Raw genomic sequence first — 23,317 nt, 5'->3', positions numbered from 1 at the left:
AGTGAGTGAGTGAGTGAGTGAGTGAGTGAGTGAGTGAGCAAGTGATTGAGTGAGTGAGCAAGTGAGTGAGTGAGTGAGTGAGTGAGTGAGTGAGTGAGCAAGTGATTGAGTGAGTGAGCAAGTGATTGAGTGAGTGAGCAAGTGATTGAGTGATTGAGTGAGTGAGCAAGTGATTGAGTGAGTGAGTGAGTGAGAGTGTCCATAAACAGGTCCGCAGCGCGTGCACAGAACTACCCACATGTACGCAATGTGTTTTTTTATCTCTCAGTTCGTACGCGCGGCCCGCTAAACTTTAACTAGTTTCCATTCCCGCGCGCCAGATTGAGCTCAGACACATAATAAATATCTCAGTAACCTCGTTACGTTATAATTGCGCATAATTGTATGAAATATAACATTATTTATTTCTTTCAAAAACTCGGTTTATTTGATCAGGTTATCTTTTTTAAAAGTGTGTTCAGTGAAGAGGTAGATACACTAATGGTATGGCGACCACCTCAAGGCTGCCCCCGCGATTAAACCGGCCAACCAGCGTGTAACTCGCTAATTACAGTTGTAAATCCATTCAAAGTCGTAGGGGTAAAAAGTTTGAAATGTCTCCGCAAGAAGCCAAGACAAATTCAAAGTAACAAAGCTTGACGTACAAGATTGATCAAAGATCTACTTAAATATAGTTTTGTGGGAAATGGCCATATTGGAGTGATGCAAGGACCGTAATTGTGCTATTAGACGTAAACATATAATTGTCAATGTGACGTTTCCACTAGTATACTGTGCAAACTGTTTACTTTGTGGGTGGTTGGGGAAAGAGAATAGTATGGTTGTTAAATCCCTTCCCCCCCCCCCCCCCCACTCACCCCTTCCCTCCTTTTTAACTGTCGTAAAAATGACAGTGCACATTATTTAATATTCTTCGGTGCCTTCTTTGGAAACGTCTTAGTATTTTTCATCGAATATTGTCAAAGTTAAACTTTATTTTCTCTATCAATGACAGACTGTTCTGTTGTTTGACAAGCGCAATCAATAAAAAAAAGTCGTAAAACTCATAGTGTTTTCTATAGTCGCATTGGACAACAGAATGAAGAGGATACAAACTCACGCTCATTGGAGACAGTTCCTGCTTGGTAGTACATTTTGCAGTTGTTATTTACCTGAGCCCGTAGGGAGGAGCTATTTTGAAAGGTCAAATATCTTCATGGATTGGAAAAAATATATTCCTATTCCAGTGCGGCTACTTTCCACAGCTCCTGCTGAGTGACCCGAAACAACTTCCGGTATGGTGCAAAAATTACTTCAGAGAATGATGTATTACTCAGTAAGTGGCACAGGAATAATCGAAAAAAAAACCGATTCCTTCATGGGACAAACATCCTGCATACTGCTAGGATTGGTCAATGTCATGTGTGGCATACGTGCAATGGAATAAAGGTGATGGAATATTTTTGAGCCTGGAGAATAAATGAAAATGGTGTATTATTGAGTAAGTGGCACAGGCATAATCGGAAAAAAAGAAATCCGAGTGCTCCCTCAGGACCAGGCTGCATTTCACGTAGGATACGCCGAAGATCTTCGGCGTGGGTTTGAAGAGCGCTCGGCGTACTGGCGTACGATCGAATTGAAGTCGTTGGCGTACAGCTGGCGTATATCTTGTGGCGTAAGCAGTACAATCATCAAAGTAGCTAGGAAATAAATTTACTCGAACAGACCCCAAACATGTCGGTGCCAAAGTGATTTAGTTACCTGCATGATGTGATTTACCCAAGTGACCAGGCTCCAGAGCGCGATTTTGTCACGCTAATCTCCCGCGCAAAATCGCCGGCCCGCCATCTTGGTAAGTAATTCCGTCGGTCACCTTGTTGTCAAATGTCAAGTTGGCGGCTTGGCGTGGAATTAAGACGTCCTTGGCGTACCTTCGGCGTGATGTTGACGCGGAATGCACCCTGCCCTCAGGAGTGGAGCCTATCGACATAATGTCAGGTTATGCCTAACCTGACACGATGAGACGAACGGGTTGTCATCTCCAATAAATTCGTTGGCTTTTAAAAACATGCAATCTTGCTAAAATCAATTCTTGTTCAAGTCCGGAGAGTTTTAGGACTGTGCGATGTTTTATATCCTGGTTACACTGAGCGTGAGTAGTGTGACGGAAGTTGAGTAGCAAGTGCGTTCGCCTGCGCCGCAAATCCCACCGACAATACTCAAAAACAAGCAAGACATCGTTGTTATGTATGTCTATGAACTTCACCAACAACATACTGTGGTTATATGGTTAAGTAGATTTGTTTATTCAGAGAACGGTGCAATATTTGCTTTTCGCGGAAACAGTTACTTCCGATTGGTTATCGACGGCACAAAACTTCTCAAACTAAATAAAATCAATTCTAATTGTTCTAGACAGTAGTTTAAATTACTATTATTTCAGCAAGTTAACTGGGGAACCTGGCACATCGTTGACTAAGATATTTTAAAATAAGACTTATTTTAATTAAATCAACAGATGTAAATTTCTGTTTGTTACTGTACTAATTGTAGCTAAGTCGCTCGTGCGTGACACAGATTAAAAAGCGAGCCTGTGAGATTTAATTTCAGCTCGTGGTAATTTTGGTGTTTCATAGTTTGTTTTGCCTGTGTAGACAATATTTAACATCAACAAAAAATACTTTAAAACGGTTCAAAACGCTAAAAACGTAATACCCTCATGTTTATGTACAAACTTTGGCCGAGGAGTTAATTTATTCAATAGTGCTTTGTTATGTAGAGTTGTAGATTTCAAAGGCGCTCAATTTGAATTTTATGGAATTTTGATCGGCGTTCATGCAAAAGTGCTACTAGATCCTAAAGATTTAAAAACGTAGACCTAAAAATCAATGACTGAACTGTCTTTGGTTATAATATCAGAGGATTTGAAGAACTACCGGTCAGCTTTTTTCGCCGCTGAGTTTGGATTATTTTACACCTTCGCGTAAATGAGAAAAGTGTGTCTTCTTAATCGGGTCTCAGTTCACTCACAAATGAGTAGAGATAAAAGTTATTGCCATGGTTTGACTAAGGAAGAATCAATGTATTCAATTATACTTAAGAAAGATTCACAGCTATGTAAACGTCTGTGTAGCGAGAAGCTGAAAAGTGTAAAATTTCGAGTTTCCGCTAGGTGAAATCTGAGCTTCCGGTAGGGTGACCGTTTTTCGTGGTTTTCTGCCGTTAAATGGAATATTTCAAAAAACTAACCTCATATCCTTCAGTCACTTACCTAGGCCTTCAAACTGACAAAGTATGAGCGAAATCGATTTTTTGACCGTGGCCACGTTTTTTGAATTTTCCTCGGTTTTTACTGACATTTACTCTTAAAGCTAATTGAGGAGGATACTAGAAGCCAGGCTGCAGGCTCACAGTTTTTTCATCACCGAGCTGGGAGGATCGGAGCTTCTGTTAGTAAGCAAGCTAGTCATAAAGATCCAGCTCAGCCATCAACATCTTTGATCAAGACAATTTGCTATCCAAGTATTTTTAAATTTTCAACAACTGCTACTGAGTGTGGGTGTAAGCATGAAAGTCTGGCTCTTAAGGCTAACGAGAATATCATGAAACAGAATCATGTCAATTTCAAAATTGAAAAATGCGGGATGTTTGTAAGTGCTGAATACCCTTGGGTTCATGCAACATCTGATTTTCTTTGTGCGTGCGATTGCTGTGGTCAAAGGTGTGTGGGAATCAAATGTCCTTACTGACTTAAGGATGCTGACTTCATCAGCTACACAGAAAATCAAAGCTCATGTTTGTTTCTAAATGGTGATAAATACATGCTCAGGAAATCACCAGTACTACTACCAGGTGCAGCAACGGCCGAGCTTACGATGATTTTGTTGTCTGTCGTCCCAGTAACAATCAGGTTGAACTGGTTGTTGAAAGAGTGTATCCTAACAATGAGAATTGGAAAAGTGTGCTTCCTAGGCTAACCCATTTTTGGAGGTATTGTATACTACCTGAAATTCTTGGGAGATGGTACACTCCGAAAAAAGAGAAATGAACATGAAACCCGTTGACCCTAAGGGGACATGTTTTTGTCACAGAGGTTCACTTGCATTATCCGTTGTATCTTGCAGCAATCAGTTATGCCCAGTTTCAGAGTTCCATCCATCTTGCTTAAAGATCACTAGTATTCCAAACAACTGGCTCTGCCCACTTTGCCATAAATCATGCACTTTTCCTAAGAAGAATTGTAAGCCTGTGCAACAAGACATTTTGCAGAGAGCATTAAAACTAGACACAGTTTGCACTTGGGAACAAAAAGCACTGAGAACTGACACAATTCTTGAATGCCACAGTGACATGTGTCAAAATGGAAATTTTTTTTACTTACAGTGTCTTCACTACAAACGCATGCCAAACAACACAAGAACAACATGAAAATGTCCTGCTTGCAAATCATCTGTTAGGCAAATTGTATAGCCTTCAAATGCTTCAATTCAAGATAATAATCAGGGGGAGGTAATTTGCACTGGCACAGGTTTTGGTGATACTGAGAGGTTAGCTAGATTATGCAACTTGGCTAATCGCCATTATCAGTAGATTCTTTCACCAACTGGCTGGCTGGACTGTGACATAATACACCATGCACAAACTCTCGTGAGGGCCATTGACTTAACTATGGAGGGATTGCAAAGACCCACTCTTGGCCCCTTTAGAAATTTTGGATAAGTGTCAGGTCATTTCATTCAAATCTTACACACAGGAAATCAGCATTTGGTATGTGTGAGCACAGTACGTAGTGATGATGGGCTTGTTGAATTGTATGACAGTTTGTATCATAACGTAATCGAAAATGAAGTTGTAGAGCAGGTAAAAAAAACTTGGCTGGCACTGGAAACTTCTCTGGCATACGTGTCGTTGCTGTCCAACAACAAGGCAATAGAAGTGACTGTGGGGTTTATTCCATAGCATTTACGACATGTCTCATTCATGGCATACTCCCACAAACTATCCAGTTTGATGATTTAGTGATGAGACAACATTTGTTTGACTGTCTCAGAAACAATAAGCCTAAACTGTTCCCAATGTTATAAGTATCTGAGCTACAAAATTTATTTTCAGTTTTACAAAATTGTTAAGCAAGCATTTCAATCTTTGGAACTTATAAATGCTAAGATAAGTAAGTGTGGTTGTCAATTTAGACAAAAATATTAGAAATTAGACTGATAGTACGTTTTTACTCTTATTTTAAAGCTGTTTTACTGTTATGTAAAGCACAATAGCTAAAGAATATAGATAATGCCCCAAGTGTCTCTTGCTGTATTCTTCTTTTGTTTTGCAAGAAAATACAATGCTATTTAGAAACAATTTTCCCCTCACAAGGTCAATACATTGTCAAGCAGACTGGTGAGGAGAATAAAGAAATTTATCAGCTGTGTCTTGTGTCTAGATATATCAAATTCTCATAACTGGCATAAAAAGTAATATAAAAACATAAAAAGCTAGTATGTAATGTCCACTAATTGTACCATTTAACTAGGTCACCGACTCGATGTTACGTTTTATTTCTACAACCTATTATGAATGGTACAATTGGGGGACTTATGTTTGTCAAAGCAGAGCAGACCCTTATCATTCTGTCTACCATTGGGCATCCGGAATCAGATTGGCAGATAAGGTACTCCACAGGTAAAACACTCCGCAATATTGAATACTTCTGTCTCAAAAGTCCTATGACATGTTCAACGTGTATCCTTACATTTGCAATTCCACGGGTTTTTTCAATGTCGGTGGGATCGAGCTGAGTTTTACCTCTGGTGAATGCTGGGACCGCTAGGTTTTGCTTGATAAAAGAAAAGACTTTCTTGAATCGCGAAACCTCGATCAGCCAACACTAAGTCACCAGGCTTCAGTTTTTTCAGTAAACCACAATGCTCAGTCAGATACTTATTAGAAGTACGTTCCCCCCATGCTCCTGACACGAAACAAATGGATCATTGAGGTGTGATACGGATCAGTACCTTAACTGTGGTGCTTATAATTACTAAAGGTTTGGGCCCTTGCAAGTAGATTTGAAGGCCGTTCGATAAATATTTCAAAGCAGTCAATGATTATCGTAGCTTTCGCTTTTCGAAGGAATACTGAAAACACCTTGACATAGTTCTCCAAAGCTCCTCTCTCCTCTCAATCAATGGTGTCAGTCTAATATCCATCACAGTCATCCAGGACAAAAATACCCTTGAGACTGTTGAGTGGCTTACATCAAATCTGTAAGCCAAGTCGTGCTGTGGTACATTTAATCTCAGCTTTACAAAAACCATAACTAACTCTTAAAAGGCAGTCAAAGTCTTACTTTTTCGGTTAAAATGGGGCTCGACAAACCGTAAAATTGTGTAGAAACAAACCTTGTCATCAGAGTCAAAGTAATCGTCAGTGAAAGGTTGGATTTTAGTTTCTTTAACCAAATACTCAAAACGCGACATTTGTATTTCATCATCTTGAAAATAAGCCGGAATTGTTTGGATTTCTTTGGCTAAAAACTGAGTCGAGTCCACGTGCACTTGTTCCACCACAGGTTCAGGGTTAATGTCTAAGAGCTCAGTCTGGATAACATGTTGGAAAATATCTTTGACAGGCTTACCAGGTCCGTTGATCTTCTTCAGCTTATCTGGAATTTCCTTCTCGATTATTTCTTGACGACGTTTTCTACGGGTAGCAGCACGTTCAGCAAGTTAAGCGACTTTTTCAGCTTCACTCACCTGTAGCTGATGTTTAAGTTTATCATGACCAAGGTTTAGTGTTGGTACCCAAGCAAAATTGTGACGGTCCCGACTCAGTCAGGCGATCAATTTATGCTTCAATCAGCCTTGAGTAATCAGTTGATCAGTCTTTCACTGAGGCGGTCATTTATTAAGTTACAACAAAATCGCTGATCAAATCCAACACGGCCAGGGTTTTTAATAGTTTTAAGGCTTCGCCTTTATATTTTCACAAGTGTTAGGGCTGTTTTATCCAGGTATTTAATAGAATACTTAAAATTAAAAAAGCCAGAGGCAAACGTTTTCCTGTACAACATGAGTTAGAGTATTTGGAGAAAATAATATAGCCTGACCGATATCCCTTACCATCTTCCTTTGTCTTCACAACTTTAACAGAACTCTTTGGTCCATCACCAAAAGAAGTAAAGGCCAACACTTGAAGTTCGTATTCAGAGAACTTATCCAACCCAGTAATAGTCTTTGTGAGGATTGAAGCGCTTTCAATGGTTAGAATGGTTGTTGAGTCATTAGATTCTTTTCCTTTGAAGTACAATTTAAATCCTGTGATGATTCCATTTCTGGAGCCCACTTGTGGTAGCTGCCAAGATGCTAAGATACTAGTAGAAGTGATTGCAGCCACTGTAAATCCACTGGGAGCGTTTGAAGGAACTGGAGTTAAACAATAAAAACAACTCAAACCGTCGGATTAATTAAGCACAAATAAACATTATCATTATCATTATCATTATCATTTATCCGTGAAATCAATCATTAATATAATGCCTTTACAGGTCAGTCAGTCAAATGGTCAAGCAATTCGTCAATTATCCTATCCATCGTGAGTAAAGCAGTCTTTCATTGATTCAGTCAGTCGGTCAAACTCAACAAAATCTGAATCAGTCACAGAAAGGCCAATTCAACGAGTCCATCATCATGTGAATCACCAGTTGACCAACCGAAGGCTACTCCATTGAGTCAAATTGTGTGCCCGCATTGCTTTCGTAAGAGAAATTTGTTGACATCATCATTGACGTAAAGGCCTGTGTAAACGGTTTTAACAGTTGATTAACATTAATTCAACAAAAGTTGAACGGGTGTTGGCTGAAATGTTGGATGAACGGAGTGATCAAACGGCTTCAACGCCATTTATAATAATACTTTCAAAAACAAAGGAAGTGTTGAAACGACGATGAATGGAACTTTAAACCAATTTAAATTTGATTCAACACACTTTCAACAAGCATTCAACATTTTTTGCACTTTCAACAATGTTGACCGACTTTTTCAAACGCCCCCGACATTCGGTTCAGCAAAGTGTTGAACGCATGTTGAAGCAAAATGTTCCAACGGGCCTTAACATTGATTGAATGACCTCTTTTTAGTGAAGAGCTTAACGACGACAAGAGAGGATGAAGGTAAGAGAGGTAATCCCCCATATAGGCCCTATTCCCAACGTAATCCCTCTGAAGTTATTTTTAGATCTCCCGCGAGATCCAAGGTCCCAAGAGGGTTAGGTGTTAGCCAATCATATATCCTGAATTTTACCCACGTTGACAGCTGAGCCGATTCCCACGCAATGCTACGCGTCTTTCGTGAATTGATCAAAAAACAAAATGGCGGAACATGCATACAGAAAGCGGGGCCTGCATATGTTTTGTGGACGAATGGCTGTATTTGGACAACGCAGATTGGAAAAGAATCGCTCCGGCATGATTTGTTTTAGAGCCCAGCTTTGCGGAAATTATGCAAGAATATTTAGCTGGCGAAAATTGAAAGCCGTGATTGAACAGACAAGTACAAACATCTCAACCTAGGCACGAATTTCGATATTTTTATCGCAGTGAGTACAAAATCCCTTCAGACATTGAAATCTACGTTCTATTTACTTTCTAATTACGTATGTAGTTAAGAGATTCGTTGGAAGAAACGCGAAAACAAATCTTTTTCTCATGCAAGAGTATTACATTTAGCTGTCGAAAAACATTGAAACCCGCGATTGAACAGACGAGTGTAAACATCACAACCTCCGGCAAGAATTTTGATATTTTTATCTCAGTGAGTTCAAAATCCCTTTGGTCATTGAAATCTACATCCCATTAGCGTTCTAATTACGCATGTAGTTAAGAGATTCGTTGGAAGAAACGCGAGAAACAAATCTTTTTTTCATGCAAGAGTGTTACATTTTAATAGCTGTCGAGACATTGAAAGCCGCGATTGAACAGACGAGTATAAACATCACAACCTCTGGCAAGAATTTTGATATTTTTATTCCAGTGAGTACAAAATTCCTTCTGTCATTGAAATCTACGTTCTATTTACTTTTAAATCACGTATGTAGTTAAGAGATTTGTTGCAAGAAACGCGAGAAATATATATTTTTTTTTCATGCGAGAGTGTTACATTTAGCTGTCAAAACCGCGATTGAACAGACGAGGATAAACATCACAACCTCGGCACGAAAATTTTGATATCTTTATCTCACTTTGTTCAAATCCCTTTGGTCATTGAAGTCTACCTTCCATTAGCTTTCTAATCACGTATGCAGCCAAGAGATTCTTTAAAAGAAAGGCGAGAAACAAATCTTAGCTTATTTATGCAAGAGTGTTACATTATATTTGAATTGAAGCCGCGATTGAACAGACGAGTATAAACATCACAACCGCGGCACGAAAATTTTGATATTTTTGTCACAGTGAGTTTAAAATCTCTTCGGACATTCAAATTTACATTCTATTAGCTTTCAAATCACGTGTATTACTAAGAGATTTGTTGGAAGTAACGCGAGAAACAATTTATTTTATGGAAGTGTATGATGGTCATGAGCCGTTGTAAAATTGAAAACGGTGAAAGACACGTAACGCGCGAGGTAACATTATCCGCGAGAAATCGATACCTTCTAAAAATAACTTAAGAGGGATTATGATGGGGATAGGGCCTATAAGGGGGATTACCTCTCTTACCTTCATCCTCTCTTGACGACGACCAATCAAAATATGCAAGTTAATAGTATGAAAATGACGATTTCTTTTACTTTGATCAGGGATTAGCTTTCACGCGCCTGTTGTAAAACGAATACGAGAAGAGATTAAACCTTTAGTCAAACAGTGGAGTCTACTCGAGTCCAGTTTGTTCGTATATCCCTTGGGGACACGGCAATGCTCACTAAGCTACGCTATTAACTTATGGAATTCATTTAAATTTGCTGTTAAAAAAACTACAATGAAATTAAATAAGCAATACCTCCAATTGCAATAACTCCATACAGCTCTACTCTCAGAGCTACATCGAGTGAAATTGGCCGAAACCGAATGAAACTCGCTACTCCGATCTCCTGAAGACTGTGCTTTACAATATCCCTTCTTCCACTATTTCCGTTAAAGATCTGCAATAAAAAAAAATGGTGGTTACTACCGCTGGTATGAAATTCACTCTGTACAGGTAGTGAATAAACAAACATAATATTATTATGTACATAGGAACTCAGGTTTTTTGGTCATCTCGAAACATCCCTTGAGAGCGGGTTACAGGAAGTAGTCGAGGGTCGCACGGGTCTGTCCACTTCTTGTCATGTCTCATGCACTCTTCTTAGTATTCTTGCATTTCCTAGCAATGCGGTTTTCTGAATCTTCTCCGGTCTTGTCCTTATACCAATTTTCTCTTCCCCTTATCGAGACATTTTGAGATTGTTCCAAAAGTTCTTACAACAACAGGTAACGCCTCCACTTTCCCCATAGCCCATAGCGTTGCTATCACACGCTTGAGATCTTTTGGTCTTTCTCAATTTTTTCTCTTTCCTTTGGGGTAACTGTGCAGTCGCCAGCTGGTTTTGCCACATCAATTATTTTACATACGCTCTTGCCTTTTACTACAACCACAATAGCTGGTCTTCTCGCCTCTCGGAGTTACATGATTACTCGTACTCGGTATGTTGAATCCTCAAAGCACTCTGACCTTGTCAGTTTCCAGCACTCTGTCGGGTTGATATTCATAGCATTTTTCTCCTCTATCCAGCACGTAATTGACAAAAAAAAAACTTTTGTTAGTAGTTTTGTCGCGTCATTTTATTGTTGTTGTTGCTGCTGTTGCTGTTGTTGTTTAAACTATTTTCACTTTTCGTATCCGCTGTTAGAATTTTAAGAGCAGATTGTAACTTTCCAGGAATTGTTCAAGTGTCTGACGACCAGCGAGACTTTCATTGTTGCGCCCTTTCATAATAGACGTCCTTTTGTATTGCCCTGACTCTCTGTTGGCAATGAACTTCTTGTAGTTTTAAAGAGTAAAAGTCAACTTTTGCATTGTTTTTGGGAAGATAGTGTTGAACTATATGCTCATCAGCGCTTGCACAGGGCCTATCCCGCTTGTAGGGTTGTTCCTAAAGTCTAGCTACGAGTGCAAGATATGGATCTCGTCTGCTCATAAACGCTCTTCTTCTAAGTAGCAGTAGTTTTACTTTCTAAGCGTTTTTCGCGTGAATTCTAAGTAACTGAGGATGTTTTGAGCTTGTAGCCGTGTGTGTGAAGCTCTGTACCTTTATGAAGTCTTTATAAATTTTTAGCAAAAGCGTTAGGCTCCATTGTCGGATACTACATGATTGGAAGTTCCGTATCTATTTATTTGGTTTATTTGGGTTTTCTTAGTTGGGTGGTAAATGAGACTCTGTAAGTTCCCACGGTCAGTTAACCCAAACATGTCTACAAATCAGAGTATTTAATTGCGAACATTGGAGCTTGTTATCAGTTCTCAGTTCTTAGTGTTTGTTGAAAGAACTCAGTTGTCAGACGAGTTGTTAGTGATGCAGTAGTAGAAGAGCTGATGTAACAAGCCGTTCATCAAGTCAAGTAAAGTAAACTTGAAAATGTAATTCAGTCTCGGTACCTCTACCGCTCAAAGTTAAGCGAGTGCTCAACATGTTTGGGGGAGAATCCATTTTTGCCATTTTTTTACCGCTTTAGAACGTAGTAATTAGCTAATTCCCGATATGCCTTAGCAGCATGTTGGTTTCTAGTTTTTAAAGACACGAACTACGCGGCATCAGGAACAAAATGTCCAACATGTGACAGATTATGCGTGGCTCTACAGAGCCATTATTAATTACCGAGTTTTGAAACTATTCGTTACAAACCTTTGTTATACCGTTCTCTTTGTAGGTGACCCAGTTTGTATTGTCCAGTGATAAAAGGAGCTGGTACTTTGTTGTCCACTGATCAGCGATCGGATTTCCTTGAGTAGCTACAGCGCAGATAAAGAACACGTACTTTAGATCGATTTGCAGGTAATCGTAGATGGCATCACTATCAGTCCTTGGTGACCAACCGCCATTGCCATTCAGACGAGCTTCAGAAGGCTCATAACCACTACGCCAAGACGAGGCCGAGAATCTATCACTTGGAACTTCCCTATGACTGGCTACACCGACTGCTTGAATTTGACAGGCTGAAATAATGTAAATAATAAGTTCAATACAGAGGTGCGGTAGTTGTCAATTCTATATGCTTTGAGCCAACGCATCGAATCCCTGAAGACCGTCGCATACACTACCCGAATATAGCAAAGGCTAATCGAGACGGGTTACAAATACTACTTTTAATAACAACAGATATTTGACAACTTTACTCTGACGCGATTTAAATCATGTACCAAGAATAACTTGAATGTGTATTTCACGAATAAAATCAAAAGCCTGTTTACTGAAAAAAATTATGGGCTTTTTTAATCCTATGGCGATAAAACAGTGCAAATCGAAATGCCTATAATTACCATAATGAGAGTATGTTTTAATTGGTGAGCTTGAGTCTGCTCCCAGTGTCTTCGGAAGCGTAAATACTGGTAATATTGTATGGACCTCAGGGACCTCATATCTTCTCGGAAGGCCTTAATCGCCTCAGAAAGTCGGATTGAGTTGTAACGAAACTCTAAAGCCTTCTGCGGCAATAATATTAGCTAAAAATTTCATGATACTGGTAAAGTGATTCATTTTGTTATGTCGTTAAAATATACAATGGTTGAAAGAGACTGGCATTTGCATGTCTTAGTTTCACTTGCACGTAAAAATACATTAACAATTGATTCAACGTGGTGGGATATCTTACATTAATGTTGTTTCAGTTGTCTTGCCTGATTCAACCTTGATCATGATTGCCTGCTTGGAGCTAAATGCTGCTCTTATTAAATTATATACATTTATTATGCAAAAACGTCAGAATCTGCTGCGGTCATTTGTTTATGGATCGTTGCAAACTGGGGAAAGATCCCCTTTGTTTGTTGATTACCGGAGGTGGGAGGGGGGTACCCTTCTCTTCAGGGATTTTGACATAAACACATGTATTTTCTTTCCTTTTGTTATCGTTTCAATCAAGATGGAAAATGGCAGTATATTTCTTGCCTTTGGTTTTGCACTTTCTCTTACACAATCCTGAATTTGCTTACTAATTTACAATTTCTTTAATTTATAAAGGATATTAGGTACTGATTGTGCAACTCTTCTATCTTTGAGAACGATGATTATTCTAGAAAGTGACGCAGGCATACTCGTCACTTTCTAGAATAATCATCATTCTCACTCATTCACCAGGCTGGAAATATACCATCACATTTCTTTCTTCTATCTTTACTTGTCAGTTCCCATTTGGGCACGGCTGTCTTGACTCCAATATTTGGAAGTGGATTATCTGGGCTTTTATATAGGAACCACGTTTAGTGGCATTCAATAGTTTTGACCATCATATCTACAAGTTACTCCCAAAGGAACACTGCTGTTCTCTTATTGTTTCTTTCAACCATAAGGTCAATCTGTGAGGTTGCATCAATAATGCTAATTTGGGTGGTGTCAAAATTAATGAAAAATTTTTACTTGGGTTTATTCAGGAAGCTTATGGAAGTGTAAATTAAGAAATACCCTTAATTCACAATAGGCAAGAAGCCGTCGGAAAACAAATGGTACCAGGGCTTTCTTTATCCTGGCGAAAACTTCGTTTAAAGTGCCTATCACCCCTACCCAATTCCTTTCATTCTCAAAAGTAGACGTAGAAAGTAAGCCAAAACAAGCAAAATAATGAGATTTGAAGTTATTCTCGATTTTTAAAACGCGATCGAAATCACAATTTCCGAAGTCAAAACCGCGCCCTTAGAGGACTGGCACTAGTGAGTTGTGACGTCGAACCGGTTTCTCGATAACAAGCACACAACAAAACAGTAGTGAGTCGGAGTGAATTCTACGCGAGCTGTTTGGGGTTTCTGGCCGATTTTTTAGCCCAAAAGCCGAACACTGACACCGAATCCGAGCAAAGCTACAACTCGATCAGATGAGTCAGAATTTAACTACAACCCTGGCTACGTGATTGACGCGACGATCAAGCGCGTAAAATAGGAATGAAAGGCCTACACAACTCCTACTCGCATGTTTAGCGCTTCTATCTCAGTCTTTTGATCAATTTAGCTTCTTGTATGTTTACAGCGGGTTGCCATGACGATTTGAAGGACTTGTATGATAATCATAGAACAAAGCCATGTGCTTAACTGTAGCATGTTTTGTATTTTGATCTCAAAGGACATTTTGGGTTTAGAGTTCTGCGTTTAGCGCCTGTTTATTTCACCTCTTGTTGTTTCTGTTTAGCCGCTGTCGTTCTTATGCCATTTCATTTTACTAGTATTTAGATCTAGTTTGGCTCGTTTAAGTTCGCGGTCCGGTGACAGTACAGCTTCTAGTTAGGATTGAACCGTGTGATAATCTTTAACCTCCGAAAGCGACCGCTATTGTTGTTATCTTTGTTATGATTCAACTGTGTAATTACATCAGTTACAGTTTTTGTATTGCTGGGCCCGGCCATTTGTTTTTGTGGCAAGATGTTGTGTCTCTGATCGTTGCTATTTGCTTTTTGATCCTTTCTCCAGCACTGTAGATTTCTTCGAGAGCTATGCAACGAGTGAAATTAAATTAAAAGCCATCGGGTTGGCCCCATCGGCAATCTCCTGGTTCAACAGCTATTTGTCTCAAAGATCTCAAGTGGTCCGCATAAATGCTGAGCTGTCTGACGCTCTGCCTGTAATGTATGGAGTGCCACAAGGTAGCGTGCTTGGAGCTCTATTATTCAGCATTTACGTAAACGACCTACCAGCAGTTAGCGAGGTGTGCTCAACCGCGTGCTACGTAGACGACACGAAATTGATTCTTTCGTTCACAGTTGATGAGTGTCACGCTACTGAAGAAAAAGTCAACGCTGACCTACAACGAATCCGTGATTGGTGCTTTGAGAACTACCTCCTGTTGAACCCAGACAAAACAAAATTAATGGTGTTTGGCAGTCAACACATCATTTGTAAATTGCCAAGCTTTAAGCTGTCTTTCTTGGGAAAGGAACTCTTACCGACGGACTCCGTTAAGGACTTAGGAGTGATATTTGATCCTACTCTGTCTTTTGACTCTCATATCACAGCTCTCGCTGCTACTTGTATCTCCAGGCTCGCTCAGATAAATCGTGCAAAGCACGCTTTTAATCCAAACCTACTTGTAAATATAATTAACGCGCTAGTCTTTAGTAGACTTACTGTTCCACGGTCTGGTCTAATACATCTGACAAAAATTTACGTAAATTGCAACATGTACAGAACTTCGCCGCCCGAACAATAAGTGGAAAGAGAAAATTCGGTCACATTACTCCAGTGCTACGGGAGTTACGCTGGCTAACTGTAACACAGCAACTTTACCTAAGAGACGCTGTTTTTACTTTCAAATGTATGACGGGTTGCGCCCCTGACTACCTTAGATCCAAGCTACTAGTTACCAGGGGCCAAGCTTCCGGTCGCGTGACATGAAATTCACAACAGTTGAATATCCCTTTATTCAGAACAGCTATCGGTCAGCGGTCCTTCCAGTACAGAGCTGTCAGTTTATGGAACAGCTTAGACAAAGATCTTAAACTTAGTGAAAATCATGAGGTTTTTAAGCGTAAACTTAAGCATATATTGCGGGACACTTAGGTATTTATAGACTTAATTAGTAATTTTCTACCTTTTATGTATCGTTCTTATATGTATATATAATTAATTTACCTTATTTTCATTTTAAACATGTTGTATTGATCACCGAAAAGCCCCTCTGGGGAGTGTTCAATAAAGAATCTTATCTTATCTTATCTAATTGAGGGCTTAAGTTGTTTAGTTACGGCTTCGTTTTTGCATGACCCTTTGCATCGCCTCGCTTCGCTCCGCTCTGAGGTTTGTGTTGGGGGAGCTTGCTATTTTCTAATGTTTGAAATCTTTCGGTTTTTACTGGGGCCCGAGGGAAGTGTAAATAAGCAAGACTTTTCCTATGAACAAGAGGCTTGCCTTTTGTCAACGAAACCACCACATCAAATTTTACTTCGCGGCAACATGCGGACCGCTGAGGAGACATTTTTCGTGTCGTAAATATAAGCTTGTTCTGTTGATATTTCTACCATTTTTAAATTGTTTTCTTAGCTGAAATTGGTCTGGTAGTAAGAGAATTAAAACCGCACAACGTTTGGAAAGCCGTTGCGTGTGTTATTTTTCAAAACATCTCGATTTCCAGGTAAGAAAAGCCGACCTTTTGAGCAGTATTTTGAGCAGTATGTCAATCGACCGAGATGTTCGATTGACTCTTTACCTCATTCTTCACAGACAAATTCAAGACTGAAGCTTTTTTGTTATTTTTCAAAATATCTCGATTTCCAGGTAAGAAAAGCCGACCTTTTGAGCAGTATGTCAATCGACCGAGATGTTCGATTGACTCTTTACCTCGCTCTTCACAGACAAATTCAAGACTGAAGCTTTTTTAAAAGGAATGAGCTGTTCTTCTTTGAAAGGCTGCTCCCAAAATTATACACGTGGAATTGAGAAAGAAAAAGAACTAGCTTTATCATGTCACTGTGGCCCTTCATCCGCTCGCCAACAGACAGCAGTCGTCAGAAGTAAGAGACTCCATTCGCCTCTTCGCATTCTTGTAAGCCTACACCAATTATAAATTAAAATAAGTTTACTATTTCAGTAGGTTTGTTTTGGCTGCACCTATAAGCTTAAATAAAAAGAAAATAGAAACATTTCTTACCGCTCGTTCGCGGCGATGTTTGGCAATGCTTTAAATCAGTACACCTGGACTTGTGGTCACCGCTTTAGCATGGGCAGTTGGCGTCACATTAATACCTGATATCATCTCTTTTCAGTCTTGAGAGGATTGGCTTGTTACTCACTTCATCAATAAATCAGAATCGACGCATGAAGTCGTCGTTCGTGAAGTGCTTGGAGCATATTGACGATTTTCCGGGTTAGCCCGCTTTTGTTTCATGAAATCGATCTATTTCTTTCTGCATTTCCTTGCTTCATCATTATCGAACAGTATAGCGTGCAGAACTATACCCTTCTACATAACTGAGAAGGCAGCATATTCACCTACCACATACCTTCCTGGCACATTCCAAGTTCAGTACAGAGAATGTAGTGACAAATGAGCAAATGCTATGTGGCTGAGATATCGGGTGGACGTCTCGAGCTTGTTAGAACCCAGTCTCTCAACTGCTCGTTTTTGTATTCAATATGGCGGAAAACGGCCTATTTTGGGCGATTTTAACGTCTGATAAAAACAACTGAAACGAAACATGGAATACGATTTATTTTTTCGCAAAGCGTCTTAGACATGTATAAATTTTCTAAATGCATTAAAACTGTGTAAGGGTGATAGGCACTTTAATAATCCCTTCAACATTTCGATGTTTCCACGAGGCCTATCATGACTGGCTTAAAAATCTTGCTATTAATGGCTTAAAAATCAGAGTAAAAAGCAAGTGAAGGTACCTCTTCGTGCGGAGTATACTTCAACTTCGCAGAGTGTGAGTGGCCCAGACATCCCTTTAGTAATTTTAATAGTCACATATCGTCCGTACAAACTGGGGCGACAGAAAAACGACATGCCTCTTCCTTCAGGAACGCTGTAATGACCACCACATTTTGGATTAGATAATCCGCCATTACTGGATATTGAACCTAGAAACGAAAATATTGCAATTTGTAATCACGATCAGAACTTCGCTTGTATATAAAATGTACCAAAAGAAATTAGAACAGCTAATGAAACACATTTTAGGATGCAGGGTGGAAGGTGACTGAAAAGTTGCTTACCGAATGTTTTGTTAACTGTTTTAATTATTACTCCAGAAGCACCATACAAAAAAGTGTCCACCAGTTTTTCACCGCACAACGAATCAACTCACAAATTTAAATTAAAGTAAACGTATTCCTAAATATTCCTTGTTTGATGAAATGGCAGCCCCTCGAACTGCTATGATTTATTCATTTTCCAAGTTATGCGTTTAGTAGTTTTATTCAGCGTACAAATAACACAGGAAGGTTTGATGTGACTCCAACATACCAACTCTGATTTCAAATGGATTCAGTCTTCTTCCACAGCAGTCTCCTCTGTTGACAATGTACACTTGAATCACAGGCTCCACTCGTCCCAGGTCTACTCTCCACCAGGGATGAATTGCGTCAAGTGTGTGTGTACAAGATCGGTGAAAATAATCTGTATTGCTGCCACCATCTACCGCATTGCTTGCGTTACCAAGACCACTGGGCGCCGTGTTTATTTGGTCTGTTGGTTTGTGAAACGCCAGATTTTCTTGAGGGAATAATTTACAAGTACGAATTTAGTTTTCAGTTTAAGATGTCGCCATCAGGACGGTTTTCTGTCATGTACGAATTGCCACAAAACAATTCCCAATGTATTAGTTATTGATGTAATTTCCATTAACAGCTTTAAACCAGAATAAACCCTAAATTATTTTGGAAAAAGTTAAGCTATATACACTCAGGAACTTACACCATCGCGCGGTTGAGCACAAAAACCGTTCATCTTTCCATTGGCAGGCACTATAGTGATAAACACTGTATTGTCCCGAAAGACCTTGACATGAACAGTTTTTCGTCCTTAAGAAGTGTAACAATAAGTTCGATTGTTTGGTGCACGAAACGTTGCTAATTAGAGAATTGACACCATCTCTTAATGTTCAATCAGACTGATTATGTTAATCTTCAGCGAACTATTTCTGGCATTTTTAAAAATCATTTTGAACTTGAAAATAGTGTCATGACGACTCCAAAACGTCGTCCGATCTTATATTTTTGTTAATTTTTACTTGCTTATGCATTACGAGACCTTGACTGATAAGGAAGTAGAGGTCTTATGAAATATGCAAAGATGAAACATCTTCGTCTTCTTCATGAACATCATTGTAAAATTCTTTCATTCGCCATTGCTTGGGTTATGGCATTAAATTTACCCCAGTTGTATAAACAGCCATTAAATGGCCTTCACCTTGCTGCTTTTGTTAGCTTCACTCGATTTTCAGCAGTAAATGTGCCATATACAGAAAGTCTTGCTGATATCGTATCTTTGATCGGGGGAATCCGACAGTTCCGCCGTTACACGTTGAAACTTTTAGCTGAAACTTGTGTGCAATGGCAAACGAGGCCAGTTTCACGAATTGGTGTTACACGGTGAAACTCTTCATTGTTTTTTCACCTCTGTGACCGTTGCGAGCCGTTGCAGAAGTAGAAAGCGGTTCTACTTTCCGTGAAACATGTCGCGCAACGGAAGTTCGAAAAAGTTTCACGAAACCGACCATGTTACACGGTGCAACGCCTGTTGAAACTTGTTTCGCAGCGCCGTTGCACACAAGTTTCAGCTCAAAGTTTCAACGTATAACGGCGGCTAGGAAGGCCTTAATCGCCTCAGAAATTCAGATTTAGCTGAAAAGAAAATCTAGTTTACATCCACAAAATTTCAGCTCTAAATATCGTAACAATTGAAAACTAATTCCTCTCGTTGTTGAAGGAGCAAACATGTCGTTAAAAATTCAAAGAAAGGGTCTGCTATCAATTTCCATCGATAATTGATAAGCCCATTGACCTATCAAATGGTCAATAAAACATCACATAGAGTGGTTTTAAAACCCGATAATACCTGCTCCTTATTGGTATGCGGTGTTTAATGTATTTCTCGTATGCTAATTTCCAACGTTCAGTAAAGCATCATTGTTATGAACTCCCTTGACACACGCTTTTTCAGGAATGTTTTTGAAGCCGCTCAAACTGACGAGCAGCGCGTGTTTTATCGTGTCTAAAACCTCTCGGCTGCGCCTCGTGGTTTTAAATTCCGATAAAACACTGCTGTTCGTGTTTTAAACATTACATTAAGTGTTCCCTAAAACTTTCTGTAACTTAAATTTTCAGATAAAGGATCCGAACAGATCAACTGTATTAGCTTACACAAGCATGTCATTAAACCATCACAAAACGTTCTCAGTGGGAACATATAGGAGACATCATGTTGAGTATTTTGCTTGAATTTCTTCGTTGGGTAGTCATGTATCATGACTAGTAGATGACAGATTTTCGCTGCCAAACTAACACTTCATATCAAAATTTCCAGCTTCTGGCCATAAGCCAGATGAATAGTGCAGCAATTTTGCCTCTTCCTCATCATTTATCCCTTTTTCATCATTGCCAACATGATTTATGTTAAATTACCTCGTGAGTAAATTTCCACCTCGCATAGCTGAAGAATCTGTTTTTTTGTAGTCATGATACCAACATATCTTCCAGTCCTCAGTGGATTGTTGTAACATACAGCTGATGCTATAAAATCAGTAAAACTGTACCGTCCCACACATTCAGGGTTCATTGTAACAGTTGAGCTGTGACCTGCCGTTGAGAGTAGAAAAGGAGTCGCAATTTTCACAAACAGCTTCTTTTAGTAAGTATTTTGTATTCGCTTTATAGATATCAAACAGTGTAATCGTGAAAGTGCCATTAGCTTATAGTTCTTATATTGAGGCATTAAGAGCGCAAAATATAAATTTAGAAAATACTGATAAAAACCTGGCCATAAATGTGTCCAACACCACAACGATACAACAATAAATCTAAATTATTACAGTGTCGTAAACTCGACTTGTGGTGCGTAACTTTTTAAAACGGCACAGACGAAACAAATTATGATCACAACCAAAGGAAAGTCGGTAAATAACCCTCCACTGCAAAATCACTGACAAGTCATTTAAATATAAATCATAACCGACCGAACATTAACTTTTTACCAGCTCACACCAATCCGTTGACCATGAAGGTTTTCAGATCACCTGTAATGGGCATTCCGCCGTCCAGACTTAGCTAAGTCTATCAACCTTTGTTTAATAGGTCAGCGTAAAGGCGTTCGCCTAATGCTGTTTTGCATTCTTACGTAGTCTTGTAGCCATAACATTCTATTTACCATGCGAACTTCATAAACTGACACGTGATCCAAACTCATAATATATATATTTAGCCTAAAAGTGGATATATTTTAGTCTAAAAGCGGAGCTCCACAATTCCTTTTTTAATAGCATTTATAGACGTCTGCTTATCATATGAACGTAGTAACCTCACAAATTCCTCATCCTTTCTGCAGTTATATATATTTTTAGTGCATGTGCAACAAACTGCTCATCAAAATAACAATAACAATGCAATACAGTTGACAAAAGTACTCAATGTCGATTTGTGGTAACAGAAGGCATTTTTTTCTTAATTTACCTTTTCCCGGGGGCAAAATTACTCACTCCTGATTGGTCGAACGACAAAAATACTCTCTCTTGATTGGCTGAGCACGCCAGTTCTACATTTTGTACCCCAAAAAAGCTTTTTGTTTCAGGTTCTTTGGAGTTTGTCTTTTTAAGCCGGATTGTTTTTACCAAAAATACTCAAAAATCAAGTGCTATAGCTAGAAAGGAAATCCCTGAAGGTTAATTTTCGTGTCTCTTACAAGAAACAGCAAAATATTACTTGTGTCAAAAGCTAAAAGCTTGGATCGGATTGATATTGTTTTGCTTGGTTGAGAAACTGAAATCAATCATGGCAATAATTAATATGCAAGTGCTTTCACCTCGCTACTTGTTCTTCCAACGAACGATAACCGAGCATAACAGTATCCTTGTGATAGAGGGAAGAAGCAGGTCAAATTCAGTGAAAGAAATTACTCCGCAAGTTCCTTCTTTGAATCCACCGTTTTCTATTTTTATCGATCTGTGTACGTGTGATTTTCAAGCGGTAGTAAGCTCCAATGTAGGTGAATCAATTTATTGATGCCTAACATTTGGCTTAATTGTTTTTAGTTTGCTCCTGAATTAATGGCATGTGTAAGTATCCTCTTAATGACATGTGTCAGCATGTAACGGTGAACTCTTCTCGTCAGTTTTCTCGTCGCGCAATTTGGGAAATTTGGGCATTTCTACTCAGCCTCGTGTGAATGCCTGTTACACAGGGGTGTAAGGTATCCTCTTAAACCCCAAAAACCTCCTCTGATCTTAAAAAGTCCCTTGGTGAACTTTATGTTTTTTACAGTTGATTTTGTGATTTGCCATCATTGTTTACTTAATGACTCCATCAATTGCCTCATAATAAACAGGTTGTTTCAAAAGTACTCACCTAATGTTATTTTGTAGTCGTTATTTCTCATGAGGTGCTCCTGGGAATAGCTCCACCAAAGCCGATTGACTATGCGCACTTCAAATACTGGCACGTGATCTGAGCCTAGGTCCACTCGCCACCAACTGGGGTTGTTTTCAAAAGTGTGTGAACAGTGTCCATTCCTAAATTTTGTGTCAGAATTCCCATCCACTGCTTTGTCTGATGAACCTCTACCGTATATGTCACTGGCGTACGTCGAAGACTGGGATGTGCTCTTGCTAAAAGCAAGGTTTTCTGCGTTAAAAATCAAATTGCGTTTTAATTGGATTACGTCAACTGTAGTAGTATTTTTAGTTCGTTCCAAATGTGTATGGTGGCATTTAATAGTATTCAAAAGCAGCATTATTAGTGAGTCTCAAACTTTTGCGAAATACAAGAACTAATTCTCCAAGTTGATAAGAAGGTGCGCTGACGATCTTACTTAAATTATTTACTAGTGAACATGTTCAGTAAAATTGTAGGTTTTGGTTTGTTCTTCCTTTAATGTATTACAAAACTACAAAAATGCCTTCCGATTGTGCGAGAGGATCGGGCGGGAGAAGTGGCGGTCAAATAAGAGAGAAGAATGACTATTACATACACGCAGAAAGTATGTCGCCGGTATCCATTTATACACCTAACTGAAGACAGACAACGAAGAGCAAAGTTTCTTCTCTAAGGAAACAGCACAGTAATGAACCAGCCTTAGCCTCGAGCCACAGACCCTCGCGATCTGATCCTACCGCCTGATCGAAAGTCCGACAAACTAACGAACACACCACCGCACTTCTGTAGTCAGCTGTTTATATATTGCATATTTGAACTGTTTTATTCATCTTTGATGTACTTTCCACTGCCATTCTTGATTCAAAGAATTCAGCTAACATTTAACAAAATATTCAGGCAACTATAATTTGTACTGAAATTAACTTTTCTGATTAGTCAAGGTGTATCTTCTATGCCATGATGTTGCATGATTACGGAAAAGAAGGCTATTGTATGTCAAAATTAACTGAGGAAACCCATTCTTTATAAGCCCGGAGGCTTCCCTTGGGCCTCCTCGCCAATAGTGTTTAAATAATTAGTTTTTTTTT

The 23,317-nt window shown here is 39.2% G+C and overlaps 1 protein-coding gene across 1 annotated transcript in view; it reads right to left on the bottom strand.

Annotated features, from left to right (window-relative positions):
- Window positions 1-23,317, bottom strand: part of LOC146456370 (uncharacterized) — a 44,824-nt gene that overhangs the window by 12,955 nt on the left and 8,552 nt on the right. The window contains exons 4-10 of the mRNA XM_085093183.1: window positions 22,203-22,478; window positions 20,268-20,441; window positions 18,109-18,357; window positions 17,535-17,723; window positions 11,851-12,161; window positions 9,969-10,110; window positions 7,095-7,397 (exon numbers count right to left, since the gene is read on the bottom strand). Of these exons, the coding sequence (XP_084949309.1) occupies window positions 7,095-7,397; window positions 9,969-10,110; window positions 11,851-12,161; window positions 17,535-17,723; window positions 18,109-18,357; window positions 20,268-20,441; window positions 22,203-22,478 (1,644 nt within the window). The remainder of the gene's footprint in view (window positions 1-7,094; window positions 7,398-9,968; window positions 10,111-11,850; window positions 12,162-17,534; window positions 17,724-18,108; window positions 18,358-20,267; window positions 20,442-22,202; window positions 22,479-23,317) is intronic.

The sequence above is a fragment of the Pavona decussata genome, unplaced genomic scaffold, assembly GCF_977016875.1.
Source record: "Pavona decussata unplaced genomic scaffold, jaPavDecu1.1 SCAFFOLD_256, whole genome shotgun sequence".
Taxonomy (NCBI): Eukaryota; Metazoa; Cnidaria; class Anthozoa; order Scleractinia; family Agariciidae; genus Pavona; species Pavona decussata.
The sequence above is the reverse complement of the archived record's forward strand: the minus strand, read 5'-3'. Positions and strand labels throughout refer to the sequence as shown.